Source organism: Scyliorhinus torazame, chromosome 21, assembly GCF_047496885.1.
Source record: "Scyliorhinus torazame isolate Kashiwa2021f chromosome 21, sScyTor2.1, whole genome shotgun sequence".
Lineage (NCBI taxonomy): Eukaryota > Metazoa > Chordata > Chondrichthyes > Carcharhiniformes > Scyliorhinidae > Scyliorhinus > Scyliorhinus torazame.
The window spans coordinates 46,422,830-46,449,070 of record NC_092727.1 but is presented as its reverse complement, the minus strand read 5'-3'; the positions used below and the strand labels follow the sequence as shown (position 1 = coordinate 46,449,070).

The window sequence follows — 26,241 nt, the reverse complement described above, 5'->3', positions numbered from 1 at the left end:
AAAGACGTTAGGTGAATTGAATTCTCCCTCTGTGTACCTGAACAGGTGCCGGAATGTGACGACTAGGGTTTTTTCACAGTAACTTCATTGCAGTGTCAATGTAAGCCAACGTGTGACAATAAAGATTATTATTATTCTAATTGGTGGTCCTGCCAGGCCGTTATATCTAGTCTCAGAAGTACCATATGAGAGTGGCGGCCAATCTTGGGACTAGAGGCAGTCCCACCACACCAAGCAGCCCAGGTACGTCTGGTCGTGGGAGCCTCTATGACAGAGGTAAGGAGGTTGGGGAATCAGGTTCAACAGGTCAGGTGAGAGGTTGGGGGGCTGGGGGGGGGTGTACCTGAACAGGTGCCGGAATGTGACGTCTAGGGGCTTTTCACAGTAACTTCATTTGAAGCCTACTTGTGACAATAAGCGATTTTCATTTTCATTTCAAGAATGACCTTTGGGGTGGTGTCTCCAATGTGATCAGCCACCATTGGTAAAATATCAGTGGGGCAATATTTGATGAGGCTATAAATAGCTCTTCATTTGTCACTCAAGGGCCTCAAAAGGCTCAAAGGTGGGCAGATTGCCCAACTCCTCCCTTGCAAAATGTCTGACAGGTTAGCGGGTGTTGGGTAGGGAAGGCCACCCATTGGAATCTACATTTCAAACTCACCAACAGGGCAGTGTAAAATCCTGCTCTAAATTTCTCATTGGTCTGTTTTCTGGGATGAGAGGATTGTCTTGAGGAGAGATTGAACAGAATGGGCCGATTATTCTCTGAAATTTAGAAGAATTAGAAATTTATAAAATTTTAAGAGGATTTGATAGCTGAGAGGCTGTCTCCCCTGCCTGGAGAACCTAGAACTAGGATCATGGTGTCAGGATAAAGGGTCATCATTTAGGCTTGACATGAGAAGAAGTTTCTTCATTGAGAGGGTTACCCTCCTAGAGAGTTGTGGATGTTCAGGCATTGAATAGAGTTCGATCAATAAATATTTGGACATTAAAGAAATTAAGTGATATGGGGATAGGTGGGAGTTGAAGTAGAAGATCAGCCATGATCGTATTGACTGATGGGACAGGCTTGAGGGGGTGTTTGGACTACTCCTGCTGGACAATAAACACAAATATTCTGCCAGTAAATTCTCAAGAGATCTTTGCGATCAGAATATTGGCCTCCAGCAGACCAACAATGTGCTAAGGGTGACAGTTCTAGGATTGAAGTCCCCTCGGTGCCATTTTTGGCATTCACTGAGCCATTGGAAGATGAGATGGACCAGCTAAGGTAATGATGTTGCAGTATTCAGTACTTAAGGGCGGGATTCTCTAGCCACGCGCCCACACTGCGACCAGAAATTCCCGCCCGAGGTCAATGGACCTTTACATGGTCTGCGTCCCACCGGTGGCGATCTTACAGTGGGCGCAGTCGAACAACCCAGCCCTTGGGGTCCAGGCAACAAAGTTAAGAATGGATGCAAGACACACAGACAGAGACAGCAAGGCCTGGGGATGTACGATATCCCAAGTTTAGACCCCTGGATTGGAATGTGGTAAATCCATAAAAACAATCTTGAGAGACAGGATAGCAGGTGCCTCTCAAAGACTAAGATTACTATATTCCTACAGAATAGAGTGGTTATTGGTTTGGATTCATGGTTATAGGATTGAAACCAAAGCAAACTAGGATCCTTTCAAAACATTTTTCCAATTAAGGGGCAATTTAACATGGCCAATCAACCTGCCCTACACAACTTTGGGGTTGTGGGGGTGAGACTCACGCCGACAGGTGGAAAATGTGCAAACTCTGGGGGCAGCACAGTGGCGCCGTGGGTTAGCCCTGCAGCCTCACGGCGCCAAGGTCCCAGGTTCGATCCCGGCTCTGGGTCACTGTCCGTGTGGAGTTTGCACATTCTCCCCGTGTTTCGCCCCCACAACCCAAAGATGTGCAGGGTAGGTGGATTGGCCACGCTAAATTGCCCCTTAATTGGAAAAAATGAATTGGGTACTCTAAATTTACAAAAAAAAAAAGAAAATGTGCAAACTCCAAGTAGACAGTGACCCGAGGCTGGGATCGAACCTCGGTCCTCAGTGGCATGAGGCAGCAGTGCTAACCATTATGTTACTATGCCACCCTGCAAACTAGAATCCTGTGTGCATAGTACGTTTCTTTTTTTATTAAGTATTTTTATTCCAATTTTAATTTATTCCATTTAAATTTTACAATAACAAAAAACATACCCACCATATTAAGCCTCCCACTCAAGAAGACCCCCTTCCCCCATTCTCTCTCTCTCTCCCCCCCCCCCGCCCCCCCAAATGGTTGATGGTAACCAGCTCTCCAAAATGCAAAATGAACAAGCCCCAACTCTTGTGGAACCCCATTATTTGCCCCCTTAAAACAAATTTCATCTGTCCCCCAGCCAGGCTGAGGCACGGGGTGGAGAAACTGACCGGCACCCAACAGAACCCACCTGCGAGCAATCAGCGAGGCAAAGGCTAAAGCACCTGTCCCCACACCCCTCTGCAACTCCAGGAGGTCCGACACCCTGAATATGGCCCCCAGGGGACCGGGCTCCATGTCTACATGTAAGACCGCTGACATGGTGCTAAGAAATGACCTCAAACGTTTCCAGCTTCGGACAATACCACAACAAATGTACGTGATTAGCAGGACCCCTCCCACACCATTCACAGATGTCCTCTACCCCCTCAAACAACCAGCTCATCCTTGTCCGATGCGCCCTGTGCACCATCTTCAGTATACGAGGTTGAGGCATTCACCCTCCGCAGCGCCGTACACCATAATCCCTCCTCTAATGCCGTCCCCAACTCCTCTTCCCACTTAGCCTAATCCCCTCCAAATATACCCTATCCTCCCTCCAGAATCCTCCCAGAAATCGGCGAGATGCCCCCCCCCCCCCCCCCTCCAGCCTCCTCACTGACAGCACCTTCTCCAACAATGAGGAGGCAGGTGCTATCGGAATGGCCGGAAAGACCTTCTTCGCAAAGTCCCGCACCTGCATATACCGAAAGCTTTCCTCTTGCGCCAGTCCAAACTTCTCATTCGGCTCATCCAAGCTCGCAACTGCCCTCCCAGAAACAAATTCTTCATCTTCCTGACTCCTCTCTACTCCCATCCCAAGAACCTCTCACCAATCCTCCCCAGCTTGAATCCGTGATTCCCCTTGATCGGCATCACCCTCGACCCTGCTCCCAACCTGTAGTGCGGGAATTGCCTCCAATCCTCAGCGTGGCCAGCACCACAGGACTTCCGAAATCCCTCCCTGGAGCCAACGGGTGCGGAGCCATCGCCAGCGCTCGAAACCCCGACCACCTACACGAGCCCGCCTCTAACCTTGCCACAAAGCCACCGCCTCCCCATTCCAACCGCATATCTTCTCCGCATTCACTGCCCAGTAATAATACATAAGATTCGGCAGCCCCCCCCCCCACCCCACCCCTCCCACTATCCCCTTCCACAACTCTGAACTCCTCAGCACAATGGTCAAGGGCTCTATTGCCAACACAAATAGAAGGGGAGACTTGGGGCATCACTGCTTCAAAAAATACCGAGTTCATATCATTCAGTCGCACACATGCCATCGGATTATGCAGCAATTTCACTCATGCCACGAACTTAGACCCAATCCCAAACTTCGCCAACACTGCAATCAGATAGCTCCACTCCACCCGATCAAACGCCTTCACCGCATCTGGTGTCACCACCTCCAACTCCCTTCCAGCAGCCGGAGATAGCACCACATTCAGCAGCCGCCACACATTCGACGACAGCTGTCTGTCCTTAACGAACCCCATCTGATCCTCCCCAATCACCCTCGGTGGGCACACCTCCAACCTTAGCGCCAGCACCTTTGCCATAATCGTAGCATCTACATTCATTCGAGATATGGGCCTGTACGACCCACACTCCACCGGGTCCTTAACCCTTTTTTAACAGCAACGAGATGGAGGCCTGTCCCATCATTTTCAACAAAACCCTCCTAACCATCGCGTCCTCGAACATGGTGCCTTAAATTTCTTATAGAGTTCCACTGGGATGGGGCAGCACGGTGGCTCAGTGGTTAGCATTGCTGCCTCACGACGCTGAGGACCCGGGTTCGATCCCAGCCTCTGGTCACTGTCTGTCTGGAGTTTGCACATTCTCCCTGTGTCTGCGTGGGTTTTACCCCACAGCCCAAAGTTGTGCAGGTTAGGTGGATTGGCCACGATAAATTGCCTCTTAATTGGAAAAAAATAATTGAGTACTCTAAATTAGAAAAAAGAGTTGCACTGGGAAACCATCCGGCCCTGCTATCTTTCCCGTCTGCATCCTCCCAATCACCACCTTCACCTATTCTGCCCCCAGCAACCCCCCAGCCCCACCCTCTCCATTTCACCCACCTTCGGGCACTCTAACTTTCCCAAAAACTCCTTCATCTCCAGTTCGTCCTCTGGCAGTTACGACTTATACAGGTCTCTGTAAAACTTCTCAAACACCTTAATACGCTCCGTGCCACCACCAGCTTGCCTGTCCTATCCCTCACCTGAACTGTCTCCCTCACCGCAACTTGCTTACAGAGCTGACCTGCCAACATACAGCTGACCTTCTCGCCACACTCGTATAGATGGCCACCCTTGCCTTTCTCAACGGACGCATCGCTTTCCCCATGGACAACAGATCTCGCCTGTAACTCCTTCCTCTTCATCAAAAGGTCCAGGTCCTCTGTATACCTCCTGTCTACTTCCAGAATCTCTCCTATCAATCATTGGCATTCATCCCTCATCTCCTTATCCACCTTAGCCTTAAATTCCACCCTCACCACTGCCTTCAAAGCCTCCCAAACCACCGACAGCGAGACCTCCCCAGTACAGTTAATCCCCACATATTCCTCGAACACCTTCCCCATCGGAATCTCTGATCTGTCAACAATCCCACAAGCAGCCTCTACCCCGGCTTCTGAGCTAATCCCTTCTCCAGGACCATGACAATCCAGTGTGGAGCATGGTCCGAAATCGCAATTGCCAAACATTCTGCCTTCTTAACTCCAGCGAACAGCGCCTATCCCATCACAAAGAAACCAATCTTCGAGAACACCTAATGCACCGGCGAAAAAACAAATACTCCCAAATTCCTCGGGTGCAAAAATCTCCACCGATTAGCCCCCACCCCATTTTCCTCAACCCCCACCAACGCCCTCGCCCGCCACCTGACTGGGTCTGTGAGCGTGTCTGGGACATGTCTATCCTCAGCTCCAACACTGCATTCCAATGCCCCCCCCCCCCCCCCCCTCCCCCCACCAAACCAACTCATGGGTATCCCGATTCGGAATGGCAATCAGCGTTTTCTTCACAAACCCTGCGTGATCCCAATTGGGGGCATAGACTCTATCCAACATCACCAACCTCCCCTCCAACGCACCTGTTGCGATCAGGTACCTACTCCACCATCACCTTCTCCATCTGGAACCTCACCCGTTTGCCCACCAGAATCGCCACCCCTCAGGCCCTACTATCAAATCCTGAGTTTTAGCTCACCCATCCCTTCCTCAGCCTCATCTGATCCTTCACCCTCAGACGGGTCTCCTGTAGCATCACCACATCAGCTTTCAAACTCTTCAAATGTAAGAGGACTCTTGCTCACTTCACCGGTCCCGTTCCCCACCCCCACCCCCAAACCCTCGCACTTTCCACGTCACCATTCTGACTGGGGGCCTCTCAAACCCCCCCCCGCCCCGGCCCTTTCGATACACCATTACAACTATCCCATGCCCCAATCATCCGGCATTGAACAAACTATATCCTCTAGTCACTGTCAACCCCCACCCCTTTCCCAGAATCTCCCCCAACCACTTCCTCTTGCAAACACCTCAAACATTCCCAATCCCCTCCCCCCACCATTCACACCTCCCAGGCTCTAACGACTGCGGCCCCTCCCCTCATCACACTCCCGTTCACTAGCCAACCTTCGTTTGCACGTGAGCTGACCCCTGCCAGACCCCCCTCCTCCCAAGAAACACAATCAACAGCCTGACCCCCCCCCATGTCCAAAACCCTCAATTCCCCAATCCACACGCCCACCAAAAGTGAACATCAATCCCTCCAACCAGGGTGGGGAGAATACAGTAGCAGAAAAACCAAAAAAGGAAAAAAACAACAACAAAAGCCTGTGGAAAAAATCATAAAAAGACCCCAGTTTATACCATCAAAGTCCAAATCCAAACTCATCTCAGTCCCAGTCTTTCAACTTTCACGAACATAAAGGTCCTTCGAATTGTGAGTTACTATCAGCTTCACCGGACAGACCACTCCAAATCTCACGTTGCTGCTGTACAGCGACGTCATCACCCGACCAAAGGCTGCCCACCTTCTCGCCAACTCCGCCATACGATCTTGGTATATACATATGCCAATGCCTTCCCGCTTCACCTTTCACTTCTGCTTCACCCAATTCAAGACTTTCTCTTTTACCTGATAGCTGTGGAAGCAGACTATCATAGCCCTTGGTGACTCATTCATTTTAGGCTTCGGCTGGAGTGACCGATGGGCTCTGTCCAACCCGTAGAGGGAGGGCTCTTCCCTCTCCCCCATCAATTTGGTGAACATGTCCGCAAAGTACTCAGTCAGCCTCTGGCCCTCCGCGCCTTCGGGAAAGCCCACAATCCTCAAATTCTGTCTCCGCGGCCTGTTCTCCAGATCCTCCAATTTGGCTCTTATCCCTTTATTGTTCTCCACAACTCTCCGCAGCTCCTCACCCATTGAGGTGAACTGGTCGTTATGATGCGACAATGCCTCCTCCACCCCTTTCATCTTCTCTCCTTGCACCCGCACCTCGTACGTCTTCGTCAACGCAGCCTTTATTGGAGCAAGTGTCTCCTCCGCCCACTCCTTGAGCAAGGTCATCGTCTCTCTCCGATGCACCTCTAGATGTTTGGCGAACAGCCTTTCAAACTCCCCCAATACCACCTCCATCAGAATTTCAGTCGTAATGAGAGAGGCCCCACCCGATGAACCAGCCCCAGCCATCTTCCCTCCTGCTGGAATCACAGCAGCACTCGCCGGCGGACTTTGGCTCGCTCCCCTGACCTTTCTTCTGGAGCTTCGACATTCCACCGATTCCTTAGAATGTCCCACACCAGATCATCCAAGAAGTGCCCCTGAGACCAAACATAAAGGTTCAAAATCAGAGACTCTAGCAGGAGCCACCCAACGTGTGACCTCCACCTACATTCCGCCATCAGAAGTGCATTGTACATTTGAAATTGGATAATGGAGTTTTACTTGTAAATCAGTGGGGGGGAATAGTTATGATTTTAAACGAAAGATACGTGCATGTGAGAAAGATTTTGGAGTTGCTTAACCTCGGGTGCATCTTCTTGGTTGCGCTCAAGGAGTTAACTCCAGCACGTACTGTTATTGGGTGAGATTCACCAACATCAACATCCTCACCCCACCCCCCAACCTCACCACCTGTGGGCCAGATTCTGGACGACAGCATCATTGTTCGAATCTCGGTCACTTCATTGTGAAACAATTGAGGCATCTGAAAGAAGTGGAAATAATTAGTCTTGTGGATTCTAATGTCTATCATCAATCACCTTTTTACCTCTAGAAGAAGACGACTTGCTGCAGAATGTTCTGGGCCAAGTTACTGACCAGTTTTCAAGGTAATCTGTTATTAGTCAGTTACTTAAGTTTCAACTATCTTCTGCTGCTGAGGGTCGTTACTTATTCTGGGATGGAGTTCCATTAAACTGGCAGCCCTATAATCCTTCGCTCAAATGGCTGTCCATCATATGTGAGCTAGGTGATTGTTGGAAACCTGGCCAAGCACCGGGATATCATGATCAAACCTATCTCTGGTCTTTCCCCATGTCCACACCAGTGTACTTTTGGCTGGGATCACGAGATAGCAATGGAGATTCTGCATCTCTTCTGTATCTCTTGGTTCACGGAATACTGGTATAATGGCCACTTTGCTCTCATTGTCTTTGTCCCTCTCTTTAAGCCTCCTGGACCATTTGACATTCTGCAGCTAAGACTGAGGCCCACCATGGCACGACCAAGAACACACAAAGTTACAACAAAATAGCAGAGGAACCTACAATCTACCACTCCATTGCATGATTTGTTGGAGCATTAATTATCCCTGTCCAAGACACATCCAAATACAAAGTGTGGTGATGTGTATCAATGTAAATGCATGTAGGCTAGCTAGACACTAGAGGGAGCACCAGAAACATCACACACACACTCTCAACCAATAGATCAGTTAGATAGGACACGACCAATGGACATTCACGATACACGCACAGCTGACACCACCGCAGGAGGGCATTACACCAACCCATATATAAAGGACACCACACACATGATCTGCCTTTTTCCAGTGGAGACAGTCAGTGAGTAGAGACACAGGGTTGATTCAATATTACACCCACCACGTGGATTGCAGCAACTGGTTAGTCAGTCTGGGTAGCTATAGTAGGATTAGCAGTAGTGTTGAACCCGAGTAATAGAAGTGTAAATAGTTTAATAAAAGTGTTGAAGTTATCTCCACGTCTGAACCTTCCTTTGTCAAGTGCACCACAAGGAAGCCGCTTATGTTACACCTAGAGCATAACAAATCACAAGGTGATCAAATATGCTGAATTTGTTGTAACTGTTAATTCTGTTGCAGAATTTTTAAAGTCAATGACCTGAAAACTGAAATCGCCTGCAGGTTGGCAGCATTGGAAATGAGGGTCGAATGTAAGTTGACATTTTTAACTTGCCTATAATTCGGATGCTATTGGTGCTAATAATGCAAAAGCCCTGGCAAAGCATTGGATAGGATTACTTCCCAGATCAAAGATTCACTCACATATTTGCAATAGGAACAATAATGATTAAGTGTGAATGGATATGGAGATTCATAGAATCCCTACAGTGAAGGAAGAGGCCATTCAGCCCATCAAGTCTGCACCAACCCTCCGAAAGAGCACCTTACCTATGCCCACGACCCCACCCCATCCCAGTAACCCCACCTAACCTTTTGGACACCAAGGGGCAATTTTAGCATGGCCAATCCACCTAACTTGCACATCTTTGGACTGTGGAAGGAAAACGGAGCACCCAGAGGAATCCCACACAGACACTGGGGGAATGTGCAAACTCCACACAGTCGCCCAAGGCCGGAATTGAACCCAGGTCCCTGCCGCTGTGAGGCAACAGTGCTAACCACTGTGCCACTGTCCTGCCCTTTTATTCATTTTTTAAAAAAGCAATAAACTGACTTCGGGCCAAAAAGCTCATTTCAAAACTGCCATTTAAGATCAAGCTCGAAGCATGAGGTGTGGCCCAAATTGTGGGATGTAGAGAGAAAAATTGACCAGCTATTCGACTGTAGTGTACTTCATCCTCACTCCCATGAGAGACCAGATGTGGGCCTTGGAGTTTGTTGTGATATGCGTATAGGCATATCTCTGTATAACTGTACATAGTTGTATGAATGTATATATTTGTTTATAATATCACCACTGTCCATAGCCACTGACCAATACATGGAAGGACAGTTATGACCTGCCGCCAGCAGGTGGAACCAGAACCCATTATTTATATATATATATATATATATCGGGGGATGGATGGGAAGCGGGCACTTGGTAGTAGGACAGACAAGAGGACAGTCATCTCCCTCCTTAGTTTTACAGTAACGTAGACGGGATTGTTTGTACATAGAAATGCATGGTTACCATCAAGAATTAATACTTGCAGCAATCATATCTTTGTGTTCTATGTGTACCTTCATAATCAAGGAAGTGACCGAACACAACAGAGGTAAAAAATTGTCTTTATTTTTCAAGCTATAGCGAGGACAAGACAGGACACCAGAGAGGGACTTACACCTATAAAACACACGAGACATCAGCTCTCTGCCTCTTTCCACTGATGATAGCTGTAGTGATAGTCAGGGTGTACAAATCATTCAACATCTCCAACACGTGGATCAGAGCTAGCCAGGTCTAGATAGTTAGCTTTAGTTTACTGAGGGTAGTAGAGAGTCAACCCACAGGCAGCTGTGTGTTTTGTTGCCAGAGTTCAATAAATCTTATATTGAACCAACGCCTTCATTTGGTGTATACTTGATCAGTTGATTGCATCGTGTGCAATCCGTGTTACCCCAGGGTGAACAACACGACAAGGTATTTGAAATTTTTAATGACGGTAACAAAAACAATGACATCAACATGGTAAAATAAACATTTCCCCCCCCCCCACCCCAGCTCAATCTTCACACACCTCAACCATACAACAACAGTCTCCCCCCCCCCCCCCCCCCGACCTTGGAATATTGCATCTGCTGACATTTTTAATTTTCCCCCGAGAAAGTCGACGAACGGCTGCCACCTCCGGCAAACTTTATTTTCTCAAGACTGAGAAACCCAGCCATGTCACTTACCCAGGTCTCCACACTCGGGGGCTTCGAGTCCCTCCACATTAATAAGATACGTCTCCGGGCTACCATGGAGGCAAAGGCCAGAACGTCGGCCTCTTTCGCCCCCTGAACTCCCGGATCTTCCGACATTCCAAAGATCGCTACCTCCGGACTTGACACCACTTATTTTTTTAGCACCGTGGACATTGCCTTAGCAAAATCCTGCCAATACCCTCTAAGCTTCGGGCCTGCCTAAAACATGTTCCCTCTTACTATATCAGCCGACAATCTGGGTCATCACAGTGGTACCTTGTTACACGTTGCAGAATGGACCTTGAATTGTAACATCTGCAGCTGCTCTACCTGAAATTGGCCTCTCAAAGGTACATCGTGTCCTTGCAATATCTGTTCTACTTGTCACAGTCTGAATTGAAGAGTTCAGTTTCCTCATTAAAATGATGGCACTGTAGGTTATAAAATGGTTGCATTTTAACAAGTATCTACCTAGTGAACACAGCTGGAATCTGCATGCATCTAGGCGAGAACAGGATTGGGGTCATAGTCAAATGACCTACACTCTCTGTTCAAGCCTACCTAAGAATGCCTGGTAGTGTTGGGAGGCCTCATCTGTAAACCTGACAAAGGGACTGGGATGGTCATCCTTAACAAGTGTGACTATATCAACAAAATGCACCCTGGTCTTAATGTCCTGTCCAAATTTGTATCCATTGTATCTGCTGTGGTGTTCTTTGTGTTGCTTGATTCAGGATGGTTGGCGTAGTGTTAACAAAGACCACAAAACAGCTTGAACTTAAACAAAGCTATCAATTTATTAATACTACTAATTTGGTTTTGACACGTACTTCTAAATAATACACAGTTGATTGTTAACATATAAACTACACTCATCTACAACTAATCTTAATACTGGTATAAACTATGATCTGCTTTAACTCACACTAATAATACTTCTGACTGTCTCTAGCTAACTCCTGGACTACACTTACCCATCAATGCCTTTGTGTACTTGTATCTGTAGCTCCCTCTAGTGGCTACTCTAGACATTTCATTAACCATTGCCGTTCTTACAGTTATGATAATACCACACCTGCCATTAAGCATGACCACACAGCCCTGCGTGAAAGCAAGTTAGAAAACCCGTTGCTGGACTCGGAAGAATATCAAACAGCCTGGTGGTGTATATTAAAGTAATCACCCTCACTGCCCACTACTTCCACGTTATGTATGGCCTGCTAAGAGACACAAGTCATGTTCCTTTACATGCTGTCTTGTCAATGACCGTTCTGCACAACATGTGTTAGCCAAATGATTGAGCCAGTTTCTACAACCTGTTCTGAGCAAGTTTTCCACATACAAGATGAAGGCTTCCTTTACCTCTGCGGAGACTAGCAATGCCATGTCCATCTGCTTGTTCAACATTGCTAGTCTATTCACCAATGCACTGCTCAAGGAATTGTATTCTGATGATCCAGCTGCGCCACCATTGTCTGACTCTGTATACATCGAATTTACAAACTCAACAACTCTTTCAGTTTTAATGACACCATATCTGCCCATACTGTTCCCATGAGGTCCCTTTTGGATGGTGTTGCCACAAGGCCCAGTTCTCGCCAACATCTTTGTCGGCTTCTGCAAGAAGATCTTCTTCAGTAGAATGACACCAAACCTCCTGTCCTTTGCATATTTCCAATATGTACATGATATGTTTGTTGTATTTGAATTTGCAGCTGCATGTAAGAATATACACACCTTAATGGGTTATCTCCTGAACTTGAATTCAGCTTTGAGATGAGGCAGTGAAATGAGCTCCCTTACCTCAATATGTTAGTTGAGAAATTTGCCAATGGGTTCTCTCCCACTGTCTACCCAGGCTTACCTCCACTGGTCAATATATCTACTGGGATTCCTACAGTTCCACGTGCTAGAAGACTGGCTTAACATTGACCTTGTAAATAGGGCTTTAGCCATTTGCTCACAGTTCAAGCTTGATGCTGAAATAGGGCATATTAATGCCATCCTACGAGAGAATGTCTACCCTGATCAGATCATTACTAGCTGTATTCCATACAAACTTATGGCAGTGACTTTCAGTTCTGAAAAGTGGCCAGTTTACCTCCGATTACCCCAGGAAACTTGAGCAACAGATGAAGCTAGCCATTTCACACTGCTGCTACACAGTAATTTCTTTTTTCATTCTTTTGGGGGGGGGTGGGTATTGCTGACTGGGCCAGCCTTTATTGCCCATCCCTAATTTCCCTAGAACTGAGTGCTAGGCCATTTCAAAGGGTAGTCTGTGGGTCTGGCGCAGTGGTTAGGGACAGCACTGCGGTTAGCACTGCTGTCTGAGAGGGCCAAGAACTGGGTTCAATTCTGGCTTTGGGTAACTCTGTGTGGAGTTTGCACATTCTGCCTGTGTCTGCATGGGTTTCCTCTGGTGCCCTGGTTTCCTTCCACAGTCCAAAGATGTGCAAGTTAGGTGGGGTTATGGGGATAGGGCAGGGTGACGCTCTTATAGAGGGCGGGTGCAGACTCCTTTTGTTGCACCTTTGATTTCTTACCATTATATTTCTTTTGTTTCCAGTGGAAGGTTTGAAGATGGTGGAAATAGAAAAGTGTAAGAATGACCTGAAGACACTTAAAGATGAATTGACTTTGGGAAACAGGTGAGAACCCCAAGTAATCAATGGGTATTGTTGCTCATCCAGTGCAATGATTAATTATGATAAAACGAGCAATGCCAGTAACCCTACCAAATGCAGCCTTCCTTCCTTAGTTCTCCCCCATGGTACATGAGGTAGATGAAGCATGTGCTTAAGCCTGTTTCCATGGCTAGTTTTGTTCTTCCTGGAACAGGTTCCAAGCCTGTCACAAGAGGTGCTGACTTGAGGGGCATCACTCTGCATCAAACGTGGCTGACCTGGAGACTCTCCCACTCTTACCACCTGCGAAAGGTGTATTTTAGAAGGATTTGTAGGTTGATCCTCCACCTATTTGGCCACATTATGAAATTTTCTTCCATGGCCATCAAGTCCTATGATGGGATTCCAAGACGGAGATTCTGGCTCAGAGACGGGGGTGCTACCCATTGCACCACCAAATCTCCAAACCAAATGCAGCAATGAAATGGAAATTAAATCAAATTGGAAAGTTCCCATCAAATATTGCCACAAAATGTTTAACATACACCACCTGAGAGCAGACATGTCCTTGGTTTAATATCTCATCTGAAGGATGCTACCCTCCTTTCCAACAGTGCAGCACTCCCTCAGCGCTATGCTACAGTGCCATCATAGATTGTCTGCTCAAATCAAGATTTGAACCAATAACCTCTGGCTCAGAGGCAAGACTATAAATGCTGAGCCAGAGCTGAATGCCTCGCTAGGAGAGCAGGAGTGCTCTTCATTTTTGCTTTTTATTTCTGCCAGATCAAACACTTCTTGCAAACACGCCATCTTGGAGGAACCTATAAAGCTGACTCTGCAACGTGATGTTCCAAAATATCCTAAGGTAACTACCCAACTAAAGTAAATCTAATAGGATGTGTTACAGAATAAGAGAGCAAACACCGTTAAAAATAATCAACAATGCTCATTGATAACTATAATTGCTGACTTTGGCTGGTGTGAGGGAAGAGAATGGAGGTCCGGGTGAGAGAAGATCAAATGGAGTTGGACGAGGGAGAAGATGACTTTGGTGAAGTCAGGATAATGAACGAGAGGCTGAAGAGGTTGAACTGTTTTGTGTGGAAGGTGGGCAGAGTGCAAATCAGGATGCTGCGTGGAGATGTGAAAATCATTCTCACTTTTGGGCAGCTTGATGTCTGACTGGGTTCAAACTACTCCGAAATCCCAATATCCTCCCACTTTCTGAACAATATAGGGACAGGTTGGCAGCAGTTGCAGCTTGGGTATCTGCCACTACTGCTGCAGATTAACCAACTAAAAATCCCACCAATTACAAGCACTCCTATCTAAAACCCATTAAGGAATTGTCATACAGGATTACATGGTGTCAGGGTTGGGAAGGTTCCCAATGTCCCGTGATAAGTCTACTCCTCCCTATGATGGGCATTGCTTACTGTGGACCTTCCTAGTTCGGGTATTGCATGACCAAGCACAAAACAATTGATGTATTTAGACTGGCCACAGGCGCAGCGCCTGAAGAACAAACCAATGCTTGAAGATTTGCTTTGACCAAGGTGGTTACTTTAGTGCATTCAGGGTTCCTGTGATAAGGCTGTGGAGATTGCACTATCTAGGTGTGGACATGGCATTGCCAACATCCCTGAATTTTTATTATCGTTGAGTTGACAATGCAATTATCTTTATCGTTGTTTGTGAAGTTGATTGATGTTCCCAGGGATAGTTTGTTTTAGTAAGAGTGCCAATAAAAATTCATAGCATGAATGACTTGGGACCCGTTTATCAAGTAAAATAATTCTGTGTAGCTCAGCAAGACGGGCCTCAAACTTTACTTGGTAAGCAGATTAATCTGTTTTTCACACTTTGTTCTGTTGACAAACACATCTTTTTTCCCCCCCCAATTAAGGGACAATACACCTACCCTGTACATCTTTGGGTTGTGTGGGGTGAGATCCACACAGACATGGGGAGAATGTGCAAACTCCACATGGACCCGGGGACAGACACAAATCTGACGTCACTGTTATCCTGCCCACATGAACTAAATGTCATTGTGTGATACTCTATTGACTATTGGGGGCCGGTTTAGTTGAGTTGGTTGGATAGCTGGTTTGTGATGTAGTGCGACGCCAACAGTGTGGCTTCAATTCCCATACCAGCTGAGGTTATCCGTTAAGGCCTCACCTTCTCAACCTTGCCCCTCACTTGCGGTAATCCTCTTGTTAAATCACCACCAGTCAGTGCTCTCTCTGTCTCTCTCTCTGTCTCTCTAAAGGGGAGAGCAGCCTATGGTCCTCTGGCACTATGGTGACTTTGTTGACTATTGAAACTAGCTCAGGTCAGTCTCTTCATTTTGTTGAAACCAGAGATTAATCCAATAAGTAGATTCCATCGGTTGTCAAATGGCTTCCCTACACTTTCCATACATCACTCCCTGGCTCAAAGGAAAGACTGTCAGACCTTTTTGAGGCAGCTAGCCATGAATTTCAAGTGGGAGTAACATGTACTCGATCAGGTGCCGGAATGTGGCGATTAGGTGCTTTTCACAGTAACTTCATTGCCGTATTAATGTAAGCCTACTTGTGACAATAAAGATTATTCCTATTATAATATCTAATCTGAAACATTGATAGAAACTACCAACAAAAGAAAGCAGTTTTACACACCGGAAACCCAGTCCATCACTCTGATATATACATATTGCAATTAACAGGTCACAGTCACAAAGAAGAAAATAATTAATGTGTACTCTATAGTCTGTGAAAAACATACTCCCCCATTGTGAAAATGTGGCTCACTGTCTCCTGTTCATAGATTCAATAAAACCATCAGGATTAGGAGCCGGAGTGGGCCTGATTCAATAGGTTGATCTGATTGTGGCCGTAACTCCATTTTCTTGCCTGTCTCTCAGAAATCTTGAAATCTAACTAACAGCCTGGAATATAGTCGATGATCCACCTTCCACTGCTCACAGGGGAAGAGAATTCCAAACACGAACAGCCCGCTGAGAGAATACGTTCCTCCTCATTTCTGTCATAAAGGGGAGGCTTTGAGACTCTGCCCGCTTGTTCTAGATTCCCCCACAAGGGGAAATATTCAACATCCACCGTATCAAGTGCACTCCCACACCCCAACCTGTTAAACATTCACAAGAAAATCCTAAGAATCAGTTTAGCTTCCAATGCAAATACGACCCTCCTTAGGTAAGGTGATCAAAATGTGTACACTGCACCTTAGATGCACCAAATGCTCTGTACAGGTGTAGCAAGACTTGCTTACTTTTATACTCCATCATTCATGTTGCCTTCTTAATTACTTTCTCTACCTTCAGACTGACATCCTGTGATTCATGTACAAGGACACCCAGGTCCCTCTGTACTGCAAAATTCTGCAGTATCTCTCCATTTAAATAATATTCTGATTTTCTATTCTTCCTGCCAAAATAGACAATCTCACATCTTCTCACACTCTTATCTGCTGAGGTTTTGTCCACTCACTTTCTATATCATATTTTGTAGCCTCTTCACACCTTGTTTTTCCATCTATCTTTATACCATCAATAAACTTGGCTTTATCCAAGCCATTAATATAGATTGTCAGTAGTTGAGGCCGCAGCACTGCTCCCTGTGGCACTCCACTAGAGTTTGTCGTCCTGAAAATAACCCACTTATCCTGACTTCCTGTTAGTTAGCCAATCCTTTATCAATGCTAATATCTTGTTCCTAACATCATTAACTCTCATCCTATGAAGTAACCTGTGGCACCTTTATCAAATGCCTTTTGGAAATCCAAATACACTACATCTACTGGTTCCCCTTTATCCACCCTGCTTGTTACATCCTCAAAGAAAGAACTCTAATAAACTTGTCAAAGATGCTTTCCCTTTCACAAAACCATGTTGTCTCTGCCCAATTGTCCAGGTAACGTCTCAAAACCGGCAACCTCGGGACCAAGGCAATGCCAGGTTTCAAATCTTGCCGGGTTTCAGGTCAGGCCGCTGGAGGCCCCGCTGTGGGTAGTTCCAGTGGGGTGCATGGTCATTTGGGGCACATGAATTGACTGCATACAAGCAGCAAAGCAGATAACAACTCGTGCAGCACCGTACCGCAGTGTCTAGGTAAGTTGTTCTTTTATTTTGCTCCGTTAAAATGGATACACAGCACATTCCAAAAATGTCTGGTTACAACTGAGGGGCTGGTTTACCACAGTGGGCTAAACAGCTGACTTGTAGTGCAGAACAAGGCTAGCAGTGCGGGTTCAATTCCCGTTCCGGCCTCCCTGAACAGGCGCCGGAATGTGGCGACTAGGGGCTTTTCACAGAAACTTCACTGAAGCCTACTTGTGACAATAAGCAATTTATTATTATTGTTATGTCCCCACACCGGTGTAAAAACGGTGGAGTTTTACTCCAGAAATTCCTTTTTGGAAGCGGGTCGGCTCCACCACAAAAATACACGTCGGGGGAGGTGGGGTGTAGAAAATCACCCATTCTTCTATCATTTTCCAAATACCTCTTTAACAATGGATTCTAACATTTTCCCAATGAATAGATTAGACTAACTGCTCTATAGTTTTCCTATTAATTCCCTCCTTTCTTGAACAGAGGTATTTGCAGTTTTCCAATCCACTGCCACTTTTCCAAAATTTTCTAGCTTTTAGAAGATTTACGAACACACCTGCTGTCTCTGCAGCCATTTCTTTTAATGACCTTTGGATGCAGGTCATAAGGTCCACAGAACATGTCAGCCTTAAGTCCCATTAGTATTCCTGTTACTTAATTGGGATTCTTTAAGTTCCTCCTTCCCCTTTGCCTCTATACCTTTTACTTTCTTGTGATACCTTTTTGTGTCTTCTACTGCAAATTAGAAGATACAAAATACTTGCCACTGCCATTTCCTCATTTCCCATTATTAATTCCCCAGCCTCTAACTCTGGTGAGCAATGCTCACTTGAGCTACTCTTTTCCTTTTTATACACTTGAAGCTTTTACTGTCTGTTTATATACTTCACGTTAGTTTTCCCTCATACTCTAATTTCTTTCTGTTGTGTTTAATCATCCTTTGCTGGTGCTCCAGGTACCCCCATTCCTCTGAGCTACCACTAATTTCCAATATTGTACATCTTTTCATTTGATATCACCCTGTGCGTCATTAGTTAGACATGGACAGTGCATCTTTCTCAAGTATTTCTTCCTCCATGGAATATATCTCTGTTGTGAGTTATGAAATGTCTCCCCAAATGTCTGCCACTGCAGGGGGCAGCACGGTGATGCAATTAGCACTGCTGCCTCACAGCGTGAGGACCCGTGTTCGATCCCGGCCCTGGGTCACTGTCCGTGTGGAGTTTGCACATTCCCCCCGTGCCTGCATGGGTCGTTCTCCCCCCCCCCCCCCCCCCCCAAACCCAAAGATGTGCCCGGTAGGTGGATTGGCCACGCTAAATTGCCCCTTTTAAAATAAATGTCTGCCACTGTTTCTCCATCACCTCACTTTGTTCCACATTTCTGGTTTAATTTGCAGCCGGTTCAAACATTTATTATTGAGTAAAATGATGAAGAATCAAGTTCTAATTATTGCAAACTGAGCTCAAATAAAAGTAGATTGAAGCAGTGCAAATTTTACATTTGGTTTAAATTAAGTGGGCATTTGTTTACAGATCTGAAGAATTCTTATTGCGATATTTGCTGTGCTGAGGTAATACAGAACATCAAACGCTGATATAGTGTCGCTTTGAATTCAAATGCCGTTTTTAATTGGAATCTGTACTCGTGCTTACTTCATTGACCAATGTGATTAATGCAGTCACCAAATCAGGAATATGTATTAGAGGTCAATGCCCCCTCCCCCACTATTTTGTATAAGTGCACAACTTTGAAACAGGAAAAGGCACAAACAAAACAGCTCGTTTAGATAGATCTCACTCCCACCTGTATACTTTCTCACCAATGTTAAATTATTCATATTTTCTGTTTGTTGAAAATATTAATCTCCACTTTAATAGTTTACCTTGGTAATTATTGCACAAATCTTTGACCCTTTCTTTGGGTGAAGCAGTTCCATCTATCTCTTTATCTCTCTACAGTATCTCTCTGCCTCTGCCTCCCTAGATCCATCTTTAACTCGGCTCCCTTTTGTATATGACTCCTTGTCATTATTCTTTACTCTGAGATTTCAAGATCCTGACAGGGATCTAAAGCAATCACATTTTAACTTCACAAATGTAAAACACTTCAGATGTTGGAATCTGAAATAAAAACAGAAAATCCTGGAAATACTCAGATGGTCATGCCGCATCTGCAGAGAGTGCAACAGACTTAATGGGCCTTGTTTTTTTTGGAGACAGCTAACTCTGGAGAGCTTTTAAAGTGGTGGGCCTAACCGCATTTCTGACAGATTCCACATTTCACAGATGTGGGAATGAAGCAGGGCCTGAATCTCTTGGGTGGGGAAACTCGAACTCATCAAGGCCATTTGAAATTAGTGCTGTATTCAAACACACCATTTTCGTTCTTCCATGGTCCTTCGAACCTGTAATGCGGGAGTCCCAAATGGATGAAGTAGACATAAATACTATGAAGGATGAATACGATCTGTCTGTGTCATGATCTTGAGTTGTTTTTAAATCCCCAGCCTTTTAAACATGAAGCAATGGGCTGAAACAGTCAACGTTTTTTTTTTTTTAATCCACTGCTGGACTGCTTTGCTTAACGAGCCATTTGATATATGTTAGAGAGAAAAAAATCTGTTCCTGCAGTTTCAATAGAGTTCTTTGTTGCCATTTCCTAAGGGTTGTTATTATGACTGAGATATTATGAATGCTTGGCTGGGGCAGTACGGTGGCACAGTGGGTTAGCCCTGCAGCCTCACGGTGTCGAGGTCCCAGGTTTGATCCCGGCTTTGGGTCACTGTCCGTGTGGAGTTTGCACATTCTCCCCGTGTTTATGTGGGTTTCGCCCCTGCAACCCAAAGATGTGCAGAGTAGGTGGATTGGCCACGCTAAATTGCCCCTTAATTGGAAAAAATGAATTGGGTACTCTAAAAAAATGTTTAAATTAAAAATGAATGCTTGGCTGAGTATCAAAATTTACCAAAGCATTTACTTCATTAGGGGTGCTAATTTCCAATTTTCACTGACCATTGAAAGAGGTTGTTACAGGATTAGTTTTCCTTGTGTTTGTTGAATAGAAAGTTGCTTTTAAAACCGATTGAACACTTGAGCGGATTTGAAGTCTTTGCATGTGTTTCAATTTCTTTTCAGCATAAAGTGTGTGAGCGAGAGTTCTTTTGTTGGAATTTTTGTTTAGTTTCCACGTGGCTCCTAAGATCTACCTGTAATGGACACTAGGTGATGGCTGTGGAGGTGAGGCGAGGGGCATGGGGAATGCGCGAGAAGTAACGGGCCCTCCTAAAACAACCGGGATGATGTTTTAACCAGCCTGCCATGGCACTCGCCCACCCACCCCCTCTCTTTTCTCCCCCCCCCCTCCCCCCAAAGTGTAGATTCCCATGATCTGCCTCCTGGGTCAGTGGGTCTGATTCTATCTTCTCCTTGCCTCTCGGAAGCAAAAATAGGGCCTTTGAAACTGTGGCCTGTTCTCCAAGCCAACTTAAGCTACCCGCCTCCGCAAAGAAAGTCTGGCGTAATGTTTCAGACCCGAGATCGATCTTCAGCAAAAGCTGGAATTACCTTCACTGTTCATTTCTGTATCCTCCCAAAAGCAGATCCTTTCCGTCAGTTGGCCAAAATTGGGTACAGCACACCAGAATGAAATCTGATTAATAACTTCTACTAGCATTGATTAACGTCTACTTTATTCCTCTGGTGCAATCCATAATTCAAAGCCATTTATTTTGAATTATTTGATAATTCTAAACTCTTTTTGCATTAATTTCTACTTTGCTATGCTGCTTAATTGACGTTATTGGCTAATTCCATTCTTTAAGTCGAAAACTGAATTATCAGGAAACGGCTTGTCCATCCGAATAACCTGACATGTCTTCCGTCTTTTTATTGTTGAACGAAGTCTTGGCGGAAATCTGTATAGGTTGTGTTGACTCTCTAGTTCAAGGCTGTTGAAGCCAATTTAATTGCCTACATTTCTTTTCCATTGGTATAAACTGACTTGTGCATGTGGCCAAGTGGTTAAAGTAATGGGTTTGGAATCTCATTGCTTTTGTTCAAATTCCACTGACTGCATTTATCACTGTTCCTGGTTTAAGAATGATTTATAAAATGGATGATCAATTAAATAGACTAAAACTTAGAAGGCCAACTGTGTGGTTGTTGGGCTTTCGGGTAGGTGAATGTTTGTAATGTGTGTCTCTGTAAACAATAAACTTTAACTCGCAAAAAACATGAGACTTTCTTGGTCTGCACGGCTCTCTGGATAAATTCCAACTTGGACACTAATATATTTGTGTGAGAGAGTTACCTGGATCCTGGTAGGCGAGTTACATGGGTGGATGAAGGTGGAATTTCACTCGGGGGGGGGGGGGGGGGGGACCCGGCAGTTCGGGCTTTGACTCTCGAAATTAAATAAACTGAGGGACAAATTGAAGGAACAGCCCCTTACAAAGGGATACTGCCTTAAACAAAAAAGAATCACAAATGAAATGTAAAACATCAAACTAAAATATAGTTAAAAGGGTCAGTAGTTTCCGAAGCTTAAAGGGTTTTGGCAGGGTTTCGCTAAGGCGACGTCCACGGTACTCAAAACACAGGTGGTGCCAAGTCCAGAGGTCGCGATCTTTGGAGTGTCAGAAGAGCCGGGGGTCCAGGGGGCGAAAGAGGCTGACGTCTTGGCCTTTGCCTCCCTGGTAGCCCGGAGGCGGATCTTATTAATGTGGAGGGACTCGAATACCCCGAGTGTAGTGACCTGGGTTAGTGACATGGCTGGGTTTCTCAGTCTCGAGAAAATAAAGTTCGCCTTAAGAGAGTCAATGTTAGGGTTCGTCCGGAGGTGGCAGCCGTTCGTCAACTTTCTCTGGGAAAATTAAAATGTCAGCAGAAGCAGAAGGGGGGACAGGGCCGAATTGTTGGGGTGTGTGAAGATTGTGATGGGGGTGGAAATCATTATTGTACCATGTTTATGTCGCTGTTATTGTTATTGTTATAAAAATTGCAAATACCCTAATAAAAATATATTTTTTAAAAAGGGTCAGTAGAGCACCACAGTGCCTGCAGGAAGCAGTGAACATGGAAGGCCTTGATGGTTCCCATGGACACCACCTGCCCCCTCTTCAGGGACACCTGGTCACGAATGTAGCCGCAGTCAGACAGTTCGGTCAGATGCCCCCCCTCAGTTAGTTGCCTGCTGCCTGGACCTGTTTATGGCAAGTTTGACCAGGCCCGGGAGCAGGTTCATGAGGAGGTCCTCCCTCTCTGCCTGTAGATCAGGAGCATGGGGCTGAAGAGCAAACAAAACTACAACAAAAAAACTGAAAAAGGGGTGCAGCGTAAAGATTCTTACAGACTCATGGCCCAGGGACTCCACAAGGCTGCACAAAAAGGCAGGCATCTTGGGAGTCCATGAACCAACGCAGTTTAGGGTTGTATGAGACAGGTTTTGACTCCAAAGCTTATTTTCACACCAAGGTTCCTGCCCTGAGTGGCGTCTGATTGTCAGGCTTACCTTCCAGTTTGGCAAGGAACAGGCCTCATCTGCGGCCCCAGATGGAAAGCCTGCAGCTGCTACTGGAAATGTGGAGGGTTGGGGGCAGTGTGTGGAAGGGGTGGTTCTGATCCCCGACCACAGGATAGTCTACTTCTCAGCGCCAGGAAAGGCTCTTTTTGTGGAGGTGGAGGTTTGATCCCAGGAAATGGAATAAACTTCGGAATCAAAGGAAGAAGATCTTTCTTCCTGGCCCACATTTATTTATTTCAACTCTTAAATTTTGCTGTTGGGAAAAGTATGGATGAGAGAGAAGCACAAAGGAGGGATTGATCTCAATGAAATGTAGTAGCTAACTACCATTGGATCGAAGGGAGGGGGGGGGGGATGTGCAAGAGGCTAGAATTTAATTTGTTTTCTTTGATGCACAGTAAGAAGTCTGACAACACCAGGTTAAAGTTCAACAGGTTTGTTTCGAATCACTAGCTTTTGGAGCACAGCTCCTTCCTCAGGTGAATGACAATTCTTTGATGCAGGTAGTGATTCCTCTTAAGCTGCGTCTCTCTCACCAGATGAATAGCGCAAACAATCTATTTCCCAGTTGTGTGTTCCCCTCACCTTGAGCGAATGTACAATAAAACTCCTGCCAGCACTGCCACGTGTCTGACTCACTTGGGGGAAATCGAGCACTGCCCGTGTTTTATTCTTATTGCTTTTCTAAAATGAGACCCGTTTGATGTTTTGACAGTACACACTATCTCAGGAGACAATTGAAGCACTGAAGAAGCCAACCTTCGATGTCTGGCACTGGGAGTACAATGAGGTACTGTGAAGCTGCTTTTTCTGGGGCACTGCTGGTCACCAGTGAGCTGGGCGCAGATCAATGAGTTAATATGAAAAATCTCAGTAAGAGTCACTTTATAACAGAGACTCTGTCAGCTTAAGAGAGGCGAGAAGGATGGACTATTAGCTCAGAACAATCACATTCAGGAGATTTTCAGTCTTCTGTCCAATGATTGATTGTATTTTTGTTGTGCAATGGTAAATGTGTCAGCTTTGGTTGTGCCAAAATGCCCCATTTTTATGTCGCAGATTCAGCAATAGTGGAATAATCATATATCACATAATTCTTTAACATGGGCCCTTCCATAGGGGCACATTCAACTTACCCTATTTTAATTCTAGACAAGACTGTTTTGTATGGATGATAAGGGCCATTCAGGCTATCTTAACACCTCCACCCAGACAAATCATACAAACACCCCATTGCTGCATTCATTGTTTCATGAATAATTCCATGGTTTTCAGCTCCACCACCCCACCTGGAGTCTACTCTGTAGGAAAACTCTCTTGCATACCAATCACAAAGTTACCTTCCACTTGAACCTGTGGTCCCTTGTCCCTTGCTATTTTAAAGTAATACAGCAATTAACCCTTTCTGTCATATTTACAACCTTATTAAGCCCCATCTAATCACATCTGATGTGCCTAAAACTAAAGTCTCTCCAGTCTTTCCTCCTAACTCTTGATATGTGCAAATCTTACATGGGCAGTCATCACAATGTTGCCTGTACGATACAATTTGAGACAGGTTATCAACTCTGGACATTTTCCTGCAAGACCTCCAAACCCACAATTCTACCATCAGTCACCCAGCATGTCCATACTCGCATTGCACCACCCGCTCATGTTAATTGGGAAACATATCGAGCCTTGCATTACTCAGTTCCTTAGTCCTGGAGGGGTTGGTCCTGTTGATGGTGGAAGCTATTTTCCTCGGGGCCCTTCAGAGCCTCTCCACCACACTGCCAGAGGCACCCAGCAGATTTCCGAGGATAATTTGAGTGCTGCCCCCCCCCCTTCACAGTTCTTGCACAATGGGAGACCATATCTAATAGAAGCATCCCTGTCAAGTGGCAACCTATAATAGTAAAGATCATCCTTGGTAGACTGACCAGCAGGAGTTACCGTACAGGTGTGTTTGTGTGACGTTCCAGTGTTTTACATTGCTGAATGTCTCCACTGAAATATCAGGAGTGGGAATCTTTGACATACACAGCGATAGTGCATCATATTTAACGCACAACGTGTTTGAGCACAGAGTAACTGTTTTATCATCACTGGCAGATGCTCAGCTGTCTGGAGTACATGTACCATGATCTGGGACTGGTGCACGAGTTTAACATGAACCCCTTCATCCTGAAACGCTGGCTGGTGAGTTTGCTGCTCTTGAGGTGAAGCATGGTTATTCACAATATCATAGCTTGTAACAGCTTGTGGCCCAGAGCTGTGAAGGTTGATGAAGGTCTCCCCGTCCCCAATAACTTGTTTACTCTGCACCAAGAGTAAGCAGAGAATGTGGTTACTCTACCTGCCAGCCCTGAAGGACTGGAGTGATCACACCCGTGCCCAGAACACTCACTCCATTCAGTATCTACTGTCCGCGCACAAGCTGATGGGGAAGTTGCAGAAATTCTTAATGCTCCTAACTGGAAACTGAACTGGCCTTTCACTTCTGTGACCAACAAATTGCTCAAGCTTAATCAACAGGTGCTCTGTTGGTTATAAGGGGAACTACATGAAATGAGGTTAAATCTATTTCATTTATTTGGTGTGTTTTGAGTTGTTGGAACAAACTGGATACAACTGATGTAGGAAATACCGGAACAGCAGCGGGTGCTCCTCTCTCACCGGAACAGCAGGGGGTGCTCCTCTCTCGCCGGAACAGCAGGGGGTGCTCCTCTCTCACCGGAACAGCAGGGGGTGCTCCTCTCTCACCGGAACAGCAGGGGGTGCTCCTCTCTCACCGGAACAGCAGGGGGTGCTCCTCTCTCACCGGAACAGCAGGGGGTGCTCCTCTTGCACTAGACTTGGGTCATTGGCCACTTAGAGTAGAAGGCACTTTAGCTTTCAGGAGATTGGCTTTCAGTTTCATAGTGAATCTGCGTTATGAAGGATGCCACGTGATGAAGCAGCTTGCCCAAGTTTGCTTAAAAACATTGTAGAGCTTTCTCAAACAGATTGCTGGGTTTTATAATCTCCTAACTGTCACTGATGCTTTTCACAGAGCTAACAGGTCAAGTGGCTCATTCGTTGACCCAGAAGGTCTCCATACATGAATACATCGTTGATTGCCACTTGACATAAATGTGATGCAGTTTGAAACAAAATTAACCCACTGCTTCGCCTTGGATTTCTATTTGCTCATCCCTGCCCTCAGTAGTGAATATTTAAAATAGTAATAATTATCGAATAATTCAGCAGAAGGCAGTGTGGTGACACAATGGTTAGCACTGCTGCCTCACAGCGCCAGAATTCTTGACAAAATACCACTTGTACTAATTGGACCCCTTTTTATATTGTGCATCCAGCTCAGCATTCAGGAGAACTATCGGAATAATCCTTTCCACAACTTCCGACACTGCTTCTGTGTGACACAGATGATGTACGGCATGATCTACCTGTGCGACCTTCAGGTATGTGACGAATTGAGGCCCAGGTTAAATGCGATCATGACCATATCCGTAATTGCATTTCCTCTTTCCTGGTAACAAGCTCAGAGG

At 45.7% G+C, this 26,241-nt stretch overlaps 1 protein-coding gene across 1 annotated transcript in view; it reads left to right on the top strand.

The window, feature by feature from the left end:
* Positions 1 to 26,241, top strand: part of LOC140398270 (high affinity cGMP-specific 3',5'-cyclic phosphodiesterase 9A-like) — a 63,061-nt gene that overhangs the window by 13,741 nt on the left and 23,079 nt on the right. Inside the window, exons 5-11 of the mRNA XM_072486745.1 lie at positions 7,601 to 7,655; positions 8,669 to 8,739; positions 13,008 to 13,089; positions 13,852 to 13,933; positions 23,427 to 23,501; positions 24,806 to 24,892; positions 26,050 to 26,154. Coding sequence (XP_072342846.1) covers positions 7,601 to 7,655; positions 8,669 to 8,739; positions 13,008 to 13,089; positions 13,852 to 13,933; positions 23,427 to 23,501; positions 24,806 to 24,892; positions 26,050 to 26,154 — 557 coding nt within the window. The remainder of the gene's footprint in view (positions 1 to 7,600; positions 7,656 to 8,668; positions 8,740 to 13,007; positions 13,090 to 13,851; positions 13,934 to 23,426; positions 23,502 to 24,805; positions 24,893 to 26,049; positions 26,155 to 26,241) is intronic.